Source organism: Epinephelus lanceolatus, chromosome 7 (assembly GCF_041903045.1).
Source record: "Epinephelus lanceolatus isolate andai-2023 chromosome 7, ASM4190304v1, whole genome shotgun sequence".
Classification (NCBI taxonomy): Eukaryota; Metazoa; Chordata; class Actinopteri; order Perciformes; family Serranidae; genus Epinephelus; species Epinephelus lanceolatus.
In genome coordinates, this window is record NC_135740.1 from 38,902,097 (window position 1) to 38,921,504 (window position 19,408).

At 40.2% G+C, this 19,408-nt stretch overlaps 1 protein-coding gene across 4 annotated transcripts in view; it reads left to right on the forward strand.

Moving 5' to 3' along the window:
* Positions 1-1,531: 1,531 nt before the first annotated feature.
* ldb2a (LIM domain binding 2a) overlaps positions 1,532-19,408 on the forward strand; it is a 130,386-nt gene continuing 112,509 nt past the window's right edge. For 2 of the 4 annotated variants that reach the window (XM_033633325.2, XM_033633326.2), the window contains exon 1: positions 1,532-1,829. In XM_033633325.2, coding sequence (XP_033489216.1) covers positions 1,698-1,829 — 132 coding nt within the window. In that variant the 5' untranslated portion in view covers positions 1,532-1,697. The remainder of the gene's footprint in view (positions 1,830-19,408) is intronic. The other 2 variants (XM_078169523.1, XM_078169522.1) reach the window with 2 other exon arrangements.

Here is a 19,408-nt window from a genome sequence, read left to right on the forward strand (position 1 = left end):
AATGTAAACAGGGGAGTTATAAAAGAAAAATCACCCCCTGCACAGGAATCATGAATGTTGAAATCAGCCATAGAGTCCAAAACCATTTTTTGTAATAGGCTGTAAACATGTTTATTTCTGCTGTAAAGTTGAGGCATTTCAACATGAGGGTCTGTGGGGATTTACTTTGTTTTGGAGCCAGCCTCAAGGGGCCATTCAGGGAACTGCAGTTTTTGGCACTCCTGCGTTGGCTTCATTCCTCAGCCTCGGAGGCTGCAGCTTCATCTGAACTCATCTGAACACTGCGCTTTACTACGGGGATCAATCAGCTTTGGCAAGTTCATGTTTCATATAATTGAAACCAAGGTCATGAGCTCTGTTTTAAGATAGAACACATATGCAGGGCCAGCCCGAGTGCATTTGGTGCCCTAGGCAACCCAAATTACCGTTGGGGGGGGGGGGTGGTGGGGGGGGTGGGTTCTGTCACTAATAATTTGGGAACATCACAAACTAATTCCTGCATTTGGTGAATTTTTATGCGTCAAATTTGTGACTTTTCTGCATCAATTTTTAATTTAATCAAAATAACTGTCCTCTGCTACTTTAATGTTTTTACTGGGGGCTAAATGCACATTCTTAATTTTGAGGGGGACATGTCCCCTGCATCTCTTCCAAAATCTATACCTGTGACAGACAGTGTCATAATTCTAGTCATTATCTGTATATTCAGGTCAGGTGTTGTAACTGTAACTGAAGCGATTCATACATCTGAACACTGTACTTTACTACAGGCAGTGTCTTGCGGCGTCAGAAACCAACAATAAAAGGCCATGTTTAACGTTGATGATGATACATAGCTGGTTGCTGTTATAGTTGAACGGTGCCCGGCAGCTTGGGGGAAACATGGTGTGACAAGGACGAAAGTAAAGGCGGCGAAAGTCCAACAGGGGGCGGGCTAAAGGGGTGGATGGGTCAAACAAACACCGCCTTCAACCCAAGAGAGCGGTGTATGTGTCCCGTAAGATTCGAAAGCCAAACCCTGTTCCTTTTTCCTAAACCTAACCACGTGCTTTTGTTGTTAAAGGAAGGAAAACGTCAACTTGCTGTGTTGTACTGATGTAGTATGTTCATTTTGAAAGAGACTGTATGTAAACTTTAAATTTCCTTGTGTCATTTATGGCAAGTTCATGTTTCATATCACTAAAACATCCGATATGCTGAAAATATGATGCTGATTCTTCCAAGAATTAAAAGTGTATCTCTATTTTTTTTTTTTTTGTCACACTGAATATGAAGTCAAACACTTTATGGTTTCAGTATAAATACATGTAAACTAAAACACTGCATGACTCTGGACTAGAATACACACAAAGAAACACACATGCACATGCACACGGAGATCTTACTTGAACTTTGCAAGAGTGCAAAACTGAGTGTAGGTCTTGAGGGAACAGGAAACGACTTCCCTCCTCCCCCTTCAATTCTGCCCCCCCTCCCCTGTTCCTCCCCCTCCTCCGCTCCTCTCCTCCTCCCTCCTCCTCCTCCTCCTCCAGCACCACGCTATAGCAGCGAACTAGGCAGGCCAACTTGCAGAGTGCAGCTCAGCCTCGACAGCGGCTGCTTCCTACTGGGGGTCTTCGGAGAGCATCGCACTCCAATGTGCGCTGCTGTGCCCGCTGGATGTTGAAATCGTGCCGTGCGCCTCGCCAGGAGCCACCATGTCCAACCCAACCCACGACCCGTTCTACTCGTCTCCGTTCGGACCCTTCTACAGGAGACACTCGCCCTACATGGTCCAGCCCGAGTATCGGATCTACGAGATGAACAAGCGGCTGCAGGCGCGCACAGAGGTGAGCCGACCGGAGGTAGCTGCTGCACGGTCCCGTTTAGGTTTGCGGTACCGGCGGGAGGGTAGCGGGGCTGTGGAGGTCCGGTGCGGGGAGGAAGGGAAGGGATGTAGAGGGCTGGAGGGAGAGACACAGAGACGGGCTCGGGTCGGTATAAAGGTCTGTCAATCAGGAGGTGTGGATGTGATGCCAAAGTGCCAAACATTCCTGAGGTGAAAGTAAACAGGCTCCGGTGTGTAGACTATACGCTGCAAGAAATATCATCTCATGTCATCTGTTTTAACGGGATAAATATGTGGAGGAGATGATTTCACGTGGCCAATTAAGTTGTTTAAATTCATGACTTGTGGTGTCACCTAGTGTGATGTGAGTTGAGTGATCCACCTGAAGTAACGTTAACAACAATTCAAAATCAGGTGAAACTGCACCGCAGACATGGAATTTAAAGATTATAATTAAGATTTTACACTCATTCCTTCACTGATATTAACACTTTTCTTGCAGTGTGACATTAATACAGAAAGTTATTTATAACATAACACATTAAACATGTCTGAGCGACTGTCCAAGTCTAACCAGGCTGCACAGACTGAGGCAAAGTAGCCTTTTCACGTGCATTTAATTCATTTGCATACATTTACATATCACCCCTTTTTTAAATACATATTTGCATATTAAAAAACTGCAACAGCTCAAGACTAAGGAGAGGGTAGAGAGTTTGCCCACTGTGGACTCTTAGGTGTTTGTGGTGTAACTGCAAAACAATGTGTCCCATGATTCATCACTGTTTCCGTGGATGGAGTTCTCCCTGTGAAAATGACCCAGCTGATTGCAAAGTGAGATGATCGCAGTTGTAATTGCACAAGGAATGAGTTAATTTCATGTCAGTTTGCTGATGCTCCAGCTATAGTTGGTGCGCTCAGCGAACGTGGCGTACACACTGTGTCATTCAGAACTAAACCTTTGGTGATCCCACTGTGAATTATACAGCATGCATCTGTCTTCAGCATCTGTTCTGTGATCTCAAATGTGTAAATCTGCAGATAAAAAGTTCATCTAACATGTCAAGTTCTCCTCCAGAGACGTCTTTAGGGGAATAGAAAGCAGCAAAAAGCACTAGAAAGAACATTTTGGCAGCCTAAGTGTCCACTTTGTGAACTGTGAATGTCAGGGATGCAGCTAAGGATTATTTTCATTGTTCCTCAGTTGATTAATTAGTCACTTGATCTATAGATCAGCATAAAATGTCCACATGACCTCTTAGAAATGTCTCGCTTTGTCCAACCTGCAGTCAGAAACCAAAAGATATTCACTTTACTATCACAGCAAAATAAGAAAACTAGAAAATATTAAAAACTAAGAAGCTGGATTCAGTGATTGTTGCCATTTTTACTTAAAAATCGCTTTAAAAAGAATAATTTTTCCAAAAAAAGGTGCCAGTTAATTCACCACAAATCAACTGATCAATAATAGTTTTATCTCCAGATATCAAATTCTTTAAATAACGTGACTTGTGGTTGCTGTCGGAGGCTTTAAGGCTGGAATATGATCCCCGCTGAGACACTGACAACTGAGGTGTTTTGGATAAATGTATCATAATGAAATGATTGGATGTGAAATTGTTGCAGTCATTTTATAAATCTGGTTTTAGAGGCACGCAGACTCCGGCTGAGTTACTGCAGCAGCTCGCAGAATGATGCTGACTTTCCTAAAGAGGAACTTGCAACTTTAAGCAGACCAAGGCAATGTTGCTGAGATGCAACGGCCCAGTCTGATGCATTATTCATACGGAGTGGTCCAAGCCCCAGTGGACCTCAACTCCCGTGCCACACATGCACCAAGACACTAAGAACAATCACTGCACACACATGCACAAACTCACAAGCATGCACATGCACAGGACAAATGCATGTGTGTATACACAGCACAAATGGATCTCATGATTTGAGCACACAAACACATGTCAGACACACATCAGTTTAAACCATTACCTTCATCTCCTCAGACTAAATTATATAATTGCATAATAATATAATTAGTTTTTTTGTTCCAGTTGGTGTTCATGGCATCTTCATTCTCCTCCTCGTCTTTTTTTCTCCCTGTCTTCAGTGGCAGGAGTGTATAATACGTCTTCTCTTTAGCGATGTGGTTATTGTTTGATTAAAATGCAGGTGGTGAATATAATGAGGAAGAAGTAGTGTCCTATAGTGGGAAATAAATGCATCGAGTTTTTTTGTGATTTGTTTGCGTCCAGATGTGCCATACAGCTCAGTTCAGGCTTTTAACAAAATTATATAGCAATTATCCTCGTGGATGCAAAACTGTAGCCAGCAATTTACACAAACCTATCGCATGTGAGAAAATATTTGAGGAAAAAGGTAAAGAGATGACAGAAATCTGCCTGTAAAGAGCTCCGTATGTGATGTGTAATTGTCTGTTTCACTCTAACTGAAACAGAGATGGACGCTGTGTTTAAAAAATATTGTGTATGCCTCATGAAACAGGCTGTTTACTTCCTGTAAAGCGAGGTTAGCTGCTGCTGGTCCCTTAATGATGATGCCTGCCTGAAGGGGTCATTCTGCCGCTCGGTCCGTCTCCTGTAAGATGAGTTTAACATTCAACTCACATTTAGAAACAAGACCGTGTCGGTATCAGTGCGGGGTCAGGGTGATGTTGTTACAGAAAAGGAAGTTTGGAATGTTACAGGAAAAAAAAAAACAAAATCTGTATTCCATTAGAAGAAAATAGCTGAATTGTCCTGGTGGATAGTTTCTTGAATATTTCATCAAGCTTTTGCTGCAGCTGTGGCAGATCCACATCCTTCTGTGTTTGATATAAGCGGCTGGCAGTGAACTGATGGAAGTAGCAGTTTGATTAACTCTGTTTAAATATACGACAGTCCTTACTGTTGTGTTTTGTCGACACTGGCTTCATTCTCTCAGACCTCACTGCTGTTTATGTAGAAATAATAACAATAACTGCAAAACCTTTTCCATCAGATATTATTTTTCTGTTCTTGCTCTTATTAAAGCGATGTAGAAATGTATTGAAGTGGTGCAGAAATGAGCTTAAATCATTATAAATGTACCAAAAAAGGAATTATTTCAAGGTTTACATATTATTTTCACTAAGCATTGATAACTGTTTATTCATGTTTTTGCTAAAGTCATTCACAGACAAAGAAAAGTACAGTATGTTATCCTGCAACAGGCATGGGATTTAAACAGTAGGGTAACTGTCTTCGGAAAATATCACGGTTTCAGGGTACACGGTATAACACAATTATCATTATCAGTTACAGTGACCCTTAAAGGAATAAAGCGAGGCAGTGCCTGACGAAGATCTTTGTTGGATCGAAACGTTGCACAATCAAAACTGCTGGAAGCTTTTAATACAGTGCGTGGATCTCCTGCTTGATTCTTCCCTTAATTTGATGTTTTGATCAGCACCTGTAAAAGTTCTTTGGATATGCGTAGCCTCTGCTCTGCTTGTCACTGCTTGGTTCAGCTTTGTATTTATTGAAACTTGAAACCATTTTGTTAATGGACATATGTTTAAAACGTCTGACAGGCAGATGAGGAGAAAAGGAGAGTGGCTTTTTTCAAAAGTACATTTTTATACACCATAGATAAACAAATGCACATGGTATGATAACCATCAATGGTATATCTTAAAACTGGTGTACTGCTGCAGCCCTACTACATAGTGCTGTTGCATATGTATGCAGAGAGATGTATCCCTGTTAGACATCAAGTACAACAAATGAACATATTTGGGATTTAATAGTGCTACATTGGGTGTAACTTTATACCCGTAGTGACGATAACCGTGTCATTTAAAAATTGAATATTGATATAATGTTAATAATATACATTTGATAATATTGTGTTAATCAGCGCCTCTTAAATCATTTCAGTTTTGTTTTTGTTCTGGCTTTGTCTCCCCCCTCAGCGTCTGGTTGTCTTTTCACTGTCTATTAGGTGTCATTACTCTTTTTGTACACTTTTGTACAGTCATGGTTACAGACTTTCGCCACCTCCTTATACTCGTATTTTGAGTCGAATTAATTTGCCAAAAAAGAGACGAAAAGATTCACAATAAATAAAGTTAGAGATTAATTTGACTGATAGCTTTTTGTTTTTTTCAAATTTTCTATAGATATCACGATAATGAAGCTAACGCCGGATTTCCACTGGATGCGTGTCTGTTGCAGAACGGCAGTGCTGGTTATCCGCTGCGTGCTCCGCCGTCCGTCAATACCCACCGGCTGCGTTTACTGTGCGGTGTGGTGCAGCTCCGCCGGAAGACATCTCGGTGCACTGCCATGATTAATATCTCCTCGTCCATGGTGTTCACGGGGTGAAATGACATCTGAAAACCTCTGACCTGTTGACTTCAGGCCTGCCTCTGCCCATTATGTAGTTTTAAGTTGTAGTGCAGGGAAATATGATCCGCTGTGAACACTATGTACTTTATTTTGAAAATTAACCGGATGTTTTATTGTGTTTCTGTGCACGACTTCCTGCCCCGCACGATCTGCTCTGTGCTGAATTGCTGCGTTGTGCTCCGGCGTCCGGCAAAAATAGAAGTCCTGCGTATCTGTTGCGGAGTGCCGGAGCTGAGACGGAGCCGGAACGCAGCACAGCCGCAGCTGGTGGAAACACACACATTGACTAGAATGGAATCCTATCGGCTCCGCTGCCGTGCCGGAGTGCAGACGCAACCGACACGCATCTGGTGGAAATTGGCCTTCAGAACATGACATTTCAGAAAACACAACGACATTTCACAAAGTATTTCACAAAACATGATGAAATTTCACAAAAGATAGCATTTTGGAAAAAACGACAATATTTTGGAAAACAGCAACGTTGTGTAAAAAACGACATTTCAGAAAGCACAACATGACAATACATGATATTTTATAATACACAACATTTCTGAAAACAATATTTTTTTCAACTTTACAACTTTACAGAAAACACTACACTATTTCACAAAACGCAGCGACATTTTAGAAAACACAACAACAGTTCACAAAACCTGTCATTTCAGAAAACAACATCCAGAAATACTTGAAATAGTGTAGTGTATAACATGTTGTGTTTTCTGAAATGATGTGTTTTGACCCTCAAGGCTACCATACTTTTGGCCATGATAACCGTGTAGTGAAAATCTGACACTGTACAGTCCTAGAGCTGCATATAAAGAACTGTCCACGCCAACAACAATGAAAACACATTGTATTTAACATCAGCTTGTTTGACAGCTGACCCAGAAATAATGCATCATATTCTGAAACATGTCATCAGTTTGAAATCATGTTCATAATCGCTTCTGTGTGTCAAGGTGATAAAACAACATGAAGTATGTTTTGGACTTGTCATTATGAGCAGGGGCTTTTATTGTTGTTAAAGACTGTACATTAAACATACAGTGTGAGACAGAGAGTGTGTTAAACCGATCCAAAGAATGTATAATAGTGGATTCTTGTGTTGGATTTTAGTGTGGAGACACATATTAAAGCTTTTCTTTGACTGCAGTTTGTTGCTTTATTTTGTTGATCCAGTCAAAATGATTTCAAGCTTTGCGAAAAGCAGTCTTGTCAGAATTATCACCCAAGTAAAGATGCTTAACATCGTGAAAGGACTGCCATTGTTAGGGATAAGAATGGCTCCGAGCGTACTTAACATCATGCTTGCTGGCAGGCCGTCGAAGCAGAATGACTCACTATAGTTTGCATTCCCGTCGCTCTGAGTAGTTTTTAAACGGGGGAACTGACTAAGCCTCAGTATGACACCACCTTTTTAGAAAAGTGTTGAAGGAGTCGACTGAAGTCAGTCTTCTGTTAGAAATTCTTCCATTTGTCTTATTCATGAGTGTGCTTTTGAATTTGCTTGGCTGGTGGTGCAACTGCTGCTCACACTGGCGCAGGACTCAAGGACTTGACACTTGGAGGAGACTTACTTACCCCCAGAGGAAGCTATAGTCTGAACGCGTATAAGTGACATCCATAAGCTTTATGCAGTGAATCCTCTGGGAGTGAAATAACAGGTAGGAAGAATTAAACAGAGACATGTCATTCTCTTTTTATTCTTTTGATTTAATATCTTGTACTTTCACAGTATTGTTGCACGGACTCGAACTTTGAGTGGACAGTGTTTACAGCATCTTCTGAAACATTTTAAAAGCCGACGAAATGAACTATACCAGGAAAAATCCATCCGCAGATGCTCTTGTGCCGTTATAGACAGTTAAGACTCAATTTTGGTGATGTTTGGTGCATTAGTGATGTTCTTTTACGGTGTTTTGTTGTTTAGTTTCAGGTGTACACATTCTCTCATCTGTATGTCTGTTTCCCACAACCTGCCAGAAAGAGGAAGACATGAGGTGTTGGCTTTGAGCTGTGAGGTGTAGGTGGATGTGGAGAGAGCTGCAGCAGGTTATTTTCATTATCCATTAATCTCTAGTTTCTCAAACGACTTTCCCAATTAATAGATCAATGGGTTAGCCAGTAAAATCTAATTTTAGACATTAGTGAAAAATATTCATCCCAGTTTTGTGCGTCCATGGTGTTTTCTTCTGATGTCTTGTTTCTCTGACCAATAGTCCAAAACTATTCAGTGAACAATGGTAGAAAACAGAGATGTAAATTATAAATCCTCACATTGGAGAAGCTGCAACCAGAGAATGGTTAGAGCTTTGTGGTCAATTAAATGAATGATTAATTGATTATCAAAGTAGTTGACTAATCTAATAATCCAACACATTCTCGTTCGTAAACAACAGAATAGGTCGTTCGGCAATGACTCCCAAAAAGACATACATGACCAATCCAGTCTCACTCCAAAATCGTTGAAATCCAGCGCTTGGGCAGTGACTTACAGCGTCAGACAGTGACGAAAAAAGCCATCCTTTAACGTCCACATGACACGTGGCCAGTTGTGTTATAGTTTAATGGCTCTCAGCGTCGTCACGGGGAAATGCAGCGGGACAAGAATGAAAGTTATGATGGCAAAAGTCCGAGAAGGGTGGGTTGGAGGGGTGGTGGATGGGTCCAACAAACACTGACTCTAACAGGCAGAACTTGACACAGCATCCCAGAATGTCAACAACGGGTACTTTTCACATCATATCATGACCAAACATCAATATGTGACGAGGTCAGAGTGAGAATGTGTTGACATGACCGTTGGAGAGTGCCAGCGACAGGTGCACATGCTCACCTTGTGAAACGGTCACAGTTTCATTGGTTAGGTTTAGGAAAAGATTGTGTTTTGGTTTTTTAAAAAAGTATGTTCGTAACGGCCCTGCGATAGTCTGGCGACCTGTCCAGGGTGTACCCTGCCTCTCGCCCGATGTCAGCTGGGATAGGCTCCAGCCCCCCCGTGACCCTCAAGAGGATGAAGCGGTTAGAAGATGAATGAATGAATGAATGTTAGTAACGTAACTTAAAGGTCCAGTGTGTAGGATTAAGTGGCATCTTGCAGTGAGGAGGCAGAACTGAAACTGCTCCAGTGTGCAAAGCATGGAGGAGAACTACAGAATATGCGAAAACACAAATGGCCTTATCTAGAGCCAGTATTTGGTTTTCCCATTTTTGGCTACAAGAAACAACATGGCAGACCCTGTGGAAGGAGACCCACTCCATATGTAGATACAAATAGTTCATTTTAAAGTTACAAAAACGCAGTTATTCTATTTTCAGGTGATTATAAAGTAATGAAAACATATTTATAAGTAGAGTAGTAGAGAGTATGAGTAAGTACATGGGGTATACCCACCTCTTTTTCTGTCCGTTTTCAGTATACCCATTTATGAGCCCAAAAGCCATTAGAATATATAGGAGAGTATACCCACTTCCCCCTTGGTAACCTACCCATCTACCTGATAGTACACCCACTGCATCAACCTCCGCTATGCCACTGGTAATTATGAATGTTACATTCTCTTTCTGCCCACACAATGGACCTTAAAAGTACGTTTAAAAATTAATTTATGTATGTGAGTTAAAATAAGTCAGTGTTCATTCTTGGTTTCACACATAATACAAACAGCTGTCTCCTGGGTGAAAGTCTTGTGTGTGTTTGACTTTGGTCCAGGAACTCTGCTTAGCCTTGCAGTAATGTTTTTTAAGTGGACACTTTCCCGATTATCGTTACATCTGTAAAATGTCTAAAAAAATACTGAAATTTTTCATGATCGCAGTTTCCTAAAGCCCAAAGTGACGTCCTTAAATCACTTGTCATGTCCAACAAACACTCCAGAACCCACAGATATTCAGATTAATCACATTTTATTTTCAGTTTTGGCTTACAACGACTATGAAAACAAGATAATCGAGATAAAATGATTACTGTGCAGCATTCAGTCTTATAACAATGCTCTTGTTTTGTCTTGTGTTAAAAGTCCAGTGCACCCCTTTCCTCTACAGCGCTGTGTTTTCACCGCTCCCTAAAAGCCCAAACTCACTCTCAGCCAGGCTGTGCCATGTCTACCTCACCTCCAGCCTGTTTTTCAGCTGGATGAATTAATGTGTTCGAAGTTCAAGAAAATCCACTAATAAAATATATTTTTTTAAGTTAATGAATTGCAGAATGTTTCCAAAGTCTATAAGTGGTAAATAATCGAGATCCCATTTGACCAAAATAATCATAATTCTGAGTCCAGCAGCTTCAACATAAAGTGAAGAAAAGCAGCACATCTTCACAGCTGAGTTATTTGGTATTTTTCAAATGAAATATGATTAATAGTTGTGTTTTCTTTTAATACATTAATCAACTAATTGTCTCAGCTTTACCACAGTGATGATGATGTATTATAAACTGAAAAAAAGATGATGTTTTATCTGATTTAATACTCAGTTTTCACAGTGGATGGACATGTCTAACATGATCTCATGCTGTTTGAGGCTTGTTAACAAATGGTCTTATTTTTAGTTGAAACTCTTTAAAACACACTGAAGGTTTGTTTTCTGCTTCTTCTCAGTAACAGCCTTCTCACCTGCCGTGCACCTTAGAAGCTCACATGAAAATAAAAGGAATAAAACCCTAACGACACAACAAGTACTGTGTGCTTGCCTGGGATCAGCGCTCACCTTTGAACTGATAACTGTGCTGCAGCTTAAACAGTCCTGCTCCTGTGATGACTCGGGGTCTGTTTCTATCCCAACCTTATTACCTGCTCCATTCATACTTATTACCTGCCTGGCTGTATTTCTGCAGCGCGCTGACTGCTATCCCATTACCTTCATTTTACACAATGTGAACCCGCTGTGACCTGGCAATCTAAACAGGTTTTGATGTGGATTTGATGCCATGCATACGGTGTGACCACATTGTTTCTGTGCTGTCACTCTGGGGGCACTGGCCCCGCCGCACGGAGGCAGCTGCGGTGATTTGTGGGGGAATTTGACACTTAAGCATATGCAAATGAGGCGGCGGATTAACATTCAGAGGAGGAGCTTGGTCGACCTCAGCCGGTGTAAGGCCATTAGCATAGAAGACATTAATATTCAGCAGAAGAGAGCGGGGACACAGAATAACACTGTAAGTAAAACTACAACACAGAGGGTGAAACAGAAGGAAAACAAAAGCATTTTAATGGAGGCGCCATAATAATACCCACAGGGCTACGTTCAGGAACCTCTGCTGCCGCCGCTGCTGCTGACAGTGGGTCTAATGGTCACACTCTCCCTCAGTGGATAGACGTGCAATCAGTAACAGTGATTGGCAGGCCATTCATTGGATTCTTGTGTCTATTGCACATAGTTATTCTCATTCTCATTATTCAAATGGGCCCACAGACCTGACTCGTTGGCTTGACTGTGGAACTGGAGGAACTGGAGTGTTCATTATGGCAAAATCCCTTGTTCCTGTCAGGGGCAAAGTGGATCTGTTCCCATCAGCACGACGTGTCAGATTGACATGTATAGGCTTATGATGTAGAGGTCAAGTTGGCACTGAGCTGTAAGGTTCACAGAGGGATTAAAGATGAGCCACCGAGACGCACAAAGGAAGTTTTTAGTTCTCAAGATGTTAAAACGGCAAACAGTCATTCTGATCATTGATTAGCTGAAGATTCATTTCTCAATTAATGTCTGGTTTGTAAAGTGCGGAAGAGTTTTAGGGCCAAGCATAAGTTAAAATGGCAGAAAAGATGGATTTTTTTATTTTGCATTTTAAAAAAATGAAGTCAAAAATGTTGAACTAGCAGTATTAGTGCCAGACGTAAGTAAAATAAATCAGAGGAGGGAGATTTTATGTCCTTTTTTCCCCTTCTTTTTCGCATGTTGAGAATAAAGTTGAAGTTTAAGTATTAGTGCCAGACATAAATCCGAGGAGAAAGTTGGGTTTCAAAATGTTGAGAATAAAGTCAAACTAGTAGTATTTGTGCCAGGAATAAAAAGATAGAAATTTGTTTATTTATTTATTTATTTATTTTGCATGTCGAGAATGTTGAAATGCAGAAAAGTTTTAGTATTAGTGCCAGACAAAAGTAAAAAATAAATCACAGGAGAAAGTTTGTTTTTTTTGCATTTTGCATTTTGCATTTTGAAAATGATGTCAAAATGTTGAGAATAAAGTCGATCCAGCAGTATTAGTGCCAGGAATAGAAATAAATAAATAAGTCAGAGAAGAAAGGTTTTTTGTTTGTTTGTTTGTTTTTCTTCATTTTTGAAAATGAAGAAAAATGTTGAGAAGAAAATTGAACTTTCAGTATTAGTGCCAGGTATATGTGAAAATAAATCAGAGGGGGATTTTCTTTTATTTATTTATTTTGCATGTTGAGAATGAAGTTGAAATGTTGAAAAGATTTAGTATTAGCACCAGACAAAAGTTAAAATAAATCACAGAAGATAGTAGGTTTTTTTTTTTTTTTTCAATAAAGTCAAAATGTTGAGAGTAAAGTTGAGCTTTCAGTCGTAGTGCCAGGTATATGTGAAAATATACCACCTCCTCTAGTCTATCAAATTGTGTCTTGTGATACAACATATCCTCTGTGCACTGCATGTAACCACTGATACCCCTGCATCTGTCCACTATCAGCTTTTTCAGTTTGCTTGGACTTGGCAAAGTTTGTTGTTTCTCCTTCTGAACAGACACGTTTTAGGCACAATCTCTTTGAAGTCCTAATACTTATGACCACACTGTGTTTATGTGCTTGAAGAGAAATAATTTCCTTGTTACTATAAATGATTCTGAAGTATAATTTCTCTAATTCATCTACACAAGTCATTTTGTAGAGGCAGCCATCTGCACTAAGGCAACCGCTGAGGCTGAAAAATGAAGCCGACGCCAAAGTGCCAAAAAATTGCAGTTCTTTGAATGGCCACTTAAGGCTGGCTCCAAAACAGTGTTAAGGCCTATAGATCTCATGTTAAAATGCCTTTACAGCAGATATAAGCATGTTTATAGTCCAGTTTGGTCTCCATAGCTAATTTCAACATTCATAACAACTGTACAGGAGGTGAATTTTCTTATAACTCCCCTGTTTACGTTTTATTAATTCCTAAAGTTACGCATATTTAAGGGTGGGGCCGCTTGAGTGACAGGCTTCTCTGTGAGACGTCCTCCACAGCTCCAACCTCCCATCCAAATGGGGTCACTTTTGGCCCAAAAACATGACCAAAATGCCAAACTCGAGGCTTCAAATGGCAGTACAAACACCATGGGTGACATCATGGTAGCTACGTCCATTATTTATACAGTCTATGGCTAACACTAGTAGTTTGATTTATACTCACAAGTTTAACTTTAATCTTTAAATGTCAACTTCATTTTTGACTTTTCGACTTCATTCTCAAAATTTTGTCTTTATTCTGGTATTGCAAACTTAAAAAATCTGCCTCCTCTCTTTTTTCCTCATGCCTATCCCTAATACTCTCATATAATAAACCATTAAAAATTGCTAAAAGTGTCCATCACAATTTCTCAGATTGTCTTCAAATTGTGTATTTCCCACCACCAACAGACCAGACCCAAGAGATTTCAGTCTATTATCATATAAGACAAAGAAAAGCAGCAATCCTCATACTGGGAAGCTTTACTTTTGCCCAAAATCGCATTTAAACAATGAAATATTAAAACTGTTGCTTATTAATTGATGATTGATTAATCCATTAAACTAACTAATTGTTTCAGCTCCACAAGACATCCATCTGAGCAACTATTTTCCATCCACATTCAATGTCCTAAACAAGACCCAAAATTTCCTGTTAAAGGGATAGTGTACCCAAAAATGAAAATTCAGCCATTATCTACTCACCCATATGCCGAGGGAGGCTCAGGTGAAGTTTTAGAGTCCTCACATCCCTTGCAGAGATCCCAAGGGAGAGGGGGTAGCAACACAACTCCACCTAATGCAGGCTTACGGCGCCCCAGATTAAATCGTCCAAAAACACATAATTGAAACCACAAAACATCTCCATACTGCTCGTACGAAGTGATCCAAGTGTCCTGAAGCCATGACATAAAAAGTTGTTTGGAAAAACGTCATTTGAACTTAGCCTCATTGTAGCCTGTAGCTCTAACTGTCTCTCTGTAGACTGAGATCATGTGCGTGCGCTTGCGCGAGACCATGAGACATGGGCACCGCGTTCATGTTTGTTCACGTGCTTTTGCTGGTCTCGCGCACACACGTGAGCACAGTGCACAGAGAGGCAGTTAGAGCTACAGGCTACAATGAGGCTAAAAACTGAGTTCAAATGACGTTTTTCCAAGCAACTTTTTATGTCGGGGCTTCAGGACACTTGGATCACTACGGACGAGCAGTATGGAGATATTTTGTGGTTTCAATTATGTGTTTTTGGACGTTTGAATCTGGGGCGCCGTAAGCCTCCATTAGGTGGAGTTGTGCTGCTACCCCCTCTCCCCTGGGATCTCCGCAAGTGTTGTGAGGACACTTCACCTGAGCCTCCCTCGGCATATGGGTGAGTAGATAATGGCTGAATTTTCATTTTTGGGTGCACTATCCCTTTGAGATTTATTTATTTGATCAGCTCAAATCTCAAACACAGGATGCAGAAGTTTATTGTTTATTTTACTAGATCACATTAGCGTCTGCTATAGCAGTTGCTAACCTTCCTGGCTGCATTTACACATTAAATAACGTCCAAATAATAACGTAAATACGACTGTGACAGCAAAATAAAGCTAATACAACACAAGCAAGTCAATTACGACACAGAGCGATCAGTGATATCAATAAATGGTTCAAATGACCTCAGTTTATATGAATAAGATAAATCCAACGAGTGTGACAAACAAATGCAAACTAATGACAGTGAATTATTATAACAATATATAAGATATATTAAGATGTTGATGCTGTAGTTTTCCTTCAATAACAACATCCGAACTAGAGCTAAAAAAGATTAGTCGATTAATAAATTGACAAAAACTTATAAGAATTTCAAACAATGTTGCTGCTTATTGTCTTTTTAAAAAAATAAAATGCATAAAACAAAACTTCCACTGAAGTGAGAAGCATTTAAACATTTATCACCAGCATCCTAAGATGTGTAAATACTTGTGTAAAACACAGACATTTTTTACAGTGTGCGTGTGTGAAACTGGCGGAGAGTAATTACCAGAAAGGTGTTGAACATCACGGTGCCCTTATCTGAACCATTACTGTTGGATTTATCTACCATCAGGGAACCACTGCAGGTATCACTGAAAAGGCTTCTCATGTGTCACGACTGAGTTTTTAGCCGCGACCAGCGGCTCCACAGCCCGCTCTGTCGGCTGGTCGATCCACAAAAATTTCCACACCGTTTGAGGGCCACAGTTTTCGCATTAGGAGGCTGAAATTTGGCACGGAGGTCAAACGTGTGTGTGTGTGTGTGTGTGTGTGTGTGTGTGTGTGTGTGTGTGTGTGAAGATGTGTGATTGTGCTCATGACAAATGGCTTAAAGGGGGAATCCGTGTACATATGTGGTTGCAGCTGTTGCAAATTTGTGCCTTTTTAATGATGAACAAAGGCTTTAAAATCAGTTAATCAGTCATTAAAAACATGTTGAGTATATTGTAGGTGTGGTCAAGCTGAGTGTGTTTTTCTATTGTAGATGTTAAAGCTTGTTTCCTGTTAAAAGCAGTCGGAGTGACACTGAAAATCTTCACAGCTAATTCATTAATTAGTGGATGAGATGTAAGTATTGAGCGGACAGCGCTGATTTTAACAGCGCCCATTAAATTATCAAATACATTTAAATCAAAGATCATTTATGCTCCTTCCTTTTCACCACACAACAAAACAAGCAAAACAGTGGAGTCCTAAATTAGTCTATAGCATTTGTTGTTTACTTTGCCTGGATGGACTAAACAGCATTATTTATTTCTCTATCAGCCCAGTCTCTGATATGTGTTGTTATTATGATTCACAGACTTATTGACAATGAACAGACATCTGCTTTTGTGGACCCCGTAAAACATCGCTCGGAGCTCCTACATTAAAAACAAAAACATTTTATATTTTCATAATGCTGCCAGTCAGTGAAAGGACTGAATCACATTAGCTTCTGCTTCCTTTAGTTAACTCCCTGCGTGCATCCACCCTCACTAAATTAAAGAATTATGCTGCTGGAAGGTGAGTGGACAGGCTGATAGTTTTTTAAAAGAGGAGGAGGAAAAAGTAACCTTATCCTCAGATAACTGTGGTCATTACTGTTAACTAAGCTGAATGCTTTTTGCCTGTTTGTTATTTCATTCCTTATGAAGCTGCTGAAGTCACTGAATAGAGACAGAAAGGACACAGCACAGTTTGAAGGAAATTCAGTTTGGGAATCCTGCACAGATTGACATCCAATTCACAAACACAGTTAAACTATATCCAGTCTTATTCCAAGTTATAGGTGACACTAATGAATGTGACCTTACACAGTCCACAATTACTAATATTAAGATACATTTATTAATCACCAAAGGGGAAACAGGTTTGACTGCCCATGCACAGAGATGAATAAAAGAGACACAAGTCAGACCTGGAAAGACATACTGTTACACACACACAGTAATGCAGGGGTTTAAAATTCTGCTTAGAATCAACGCTATACCTACGGTGTAGGCTTTGCGTTGATGTAGAGTCTACACTGTACCCTATGCCGTAGCCTGACGTGCACCTCCCCAGAAATGTAACTACAGGTCACGGCGAGGCAGACCTCCTGTCTATTTCTGTAAGCTGAAACCATTTCCCTCAGTGGAAACAAAACTAATATTTACTTTAATTTCACAGATAAGAAACAGTAAATTGTGAAGACAGTAAAACCTCCACAAAAACAGCATTTTAAGTCTTTTGTGTGATTTACCTGGCTTCATATGAGTAGAGGAAATCTGCGCTTGTCGCTAGGCTAATTTAATGTTGAAATGGTGCCAGATTTTTTTTACATTAGCTTTGTTAAATGCTGCTGTTGTCCTTGGCTTCATATGAGTAGAGAAAAAAGTCTGCTAGTCACTAGGTTGATTTATACAATGTAAAATGCCATAGGCTTGGGCTAAAAACAATAGCATGCTGTATTTGTAGGGAAAATGTGTCCAGATAAAGACAAGTGCTTTGTCTGTGAATGCTGCAAGGAAATATGGAAATATTAGGCTTCTCTGGCTCCTCCTTGTGCTCCTAATGGTGTTTGCAAGAATCCACAACCAATCAGAGCCAGACGGAGTTTCTGTCACAGTGTCAATCACTTCTTGTGCACACATTGTGGTGCCCCCCTCCTCATGCATGCTCTCACCCTGCTAAACTCTATATCTTTAGCACATGGCTTCAGTTTTGGTTTTGAAACCTTTCAGGTCCTGTAGCTGTCTCCATCTCGGAAAAGTCACTCCGATGTTTCATCTTGTCGGGCTCAGCTTAACTCTTGCTTTTCATTGTCTGTCTAATTCTGTTTACTTGTCTTGCTTGTGTACGCCATTGTTGGCTGTGGAGCGTGTGCAGTGATTAACACTCTGGCTCTGATTGGTTGCTTTCGCTTAGGTGCGGTGGATTCCTACAAACAGAAGCACCGGGAGGAACCTGATTTTTTCACATTTTATCTGTCTCATGCACTACTGTCAGGATATAGTGACATATTCACTTTGGCTCTCTCCCTTCGTTAACATAGCATTGTTCTCTGTGAAGAAGATCTAAAAACCTGCTGTACACTACCTACCCAGAACCAAACAACAGGCTGTTACATTGGCCAGTTGATCAGAAACACCACTCCAAATAAATTATAATTGTTTTGAAACTTCTGGGTGTGTAAATAAGCAACAGTTGGCTAACAAGTTCACCATATCAGTGTAAAATGTGATGATATGTCAGTGTTGTGTTCACAAATTGTTTCCACTGCCCCCAAGTGGGCAAAAAAAAACCAAAAACAAAACAGTTGCAGTTTTAATGGAACTGATTGGTTACTGGTAGTATTTTAAAGTCGTAGTTCTTACAATATTTTTAAAGAGTTTTAATACAAAATGCGAATAAAGTAATAATAATGATTAACGGATGGCAAATAAACTCATCCGCACAGTCAATAGAGTGCAGAACAATACAGCCAAGACATTAGAAAGATACATAAACAGGATTATGATCTCCTCCAATGTTTATATTTAATATGACACATTCACACAATAGTTTCATTTCACTTTGTTGGTCCAGTAATGTCACACTCTTCATGGGATGCTTTGAGAGGATGTTCCCAAGAAAACCTCACGTAGAAATAAAAAACAAGGCCTCTGGTCAAACAATGAGCGTCAGTCACATCCAGCAGGATGCTCGGACAATAGACCCACCTTTTTCCTGGCCCTTTCCCTCGGTTCCTTCCAGGCTGCAGTGTCGCTCAGATAACAGAGGAGACAGACGGGCCTGTAGTCCGTCTATGTCCTGTTGTTCTCTTCCCCCCGATGTGGTTAGAGAGCGCGTCGTGAAGCGAAGAGGTCACAGGTTGGATCTCTGCTGCAGCCCCTGTGCTGAATTGGCCTGGAGTGAGATGCTGAAACCGGACTGGAGAAGGATTGTTTTCATTTTTCTGAATTAGTTATGTATCCTCAGATATAAAACACAGTGAATTAAACTGCAGTTTAAAACAGACTCCTACATTTTCTGCAGCTCTTTGTATGGACGCGTCCTCAGAATTAAACCATTTGAATTTACCTTTCGGAAAATAAATCTGTGTTATGATCTGACAAAGCTTATTGTTAGGACTGGTTAGATTTAAGGGCCAAAAACTACTTGGTAAAATGTAGAAAACGATGGTGTCTTGGGTCAAAATTACTACCTTGTTAAGGTTAAGGCACCTGCGTTGTCATGGTAACAATAATAACCACTAGTTAAAGGTTAAGAAATGACTGCAGGTCAATGGTTAAAAGAAACCATCATTAACTGTGATAGGAAATAGGAAACAAATAGGGGTTAAAGTCCAACAGCTGACCCATCCATCGTCCACCTGAACATACTGTGAGCTGTTTTTAGGGATTGGCTGAAGTGACTAATGTTTCTCGGAAGAACAGTCTTGTTATGTTTATACTTTATATTTTCAAAAACATTTCAAAGACTTGTTTGAAGAATTTTGTGTTTCTGGCTTTCTTAGGCTTTTTTTTTTGTTTTGT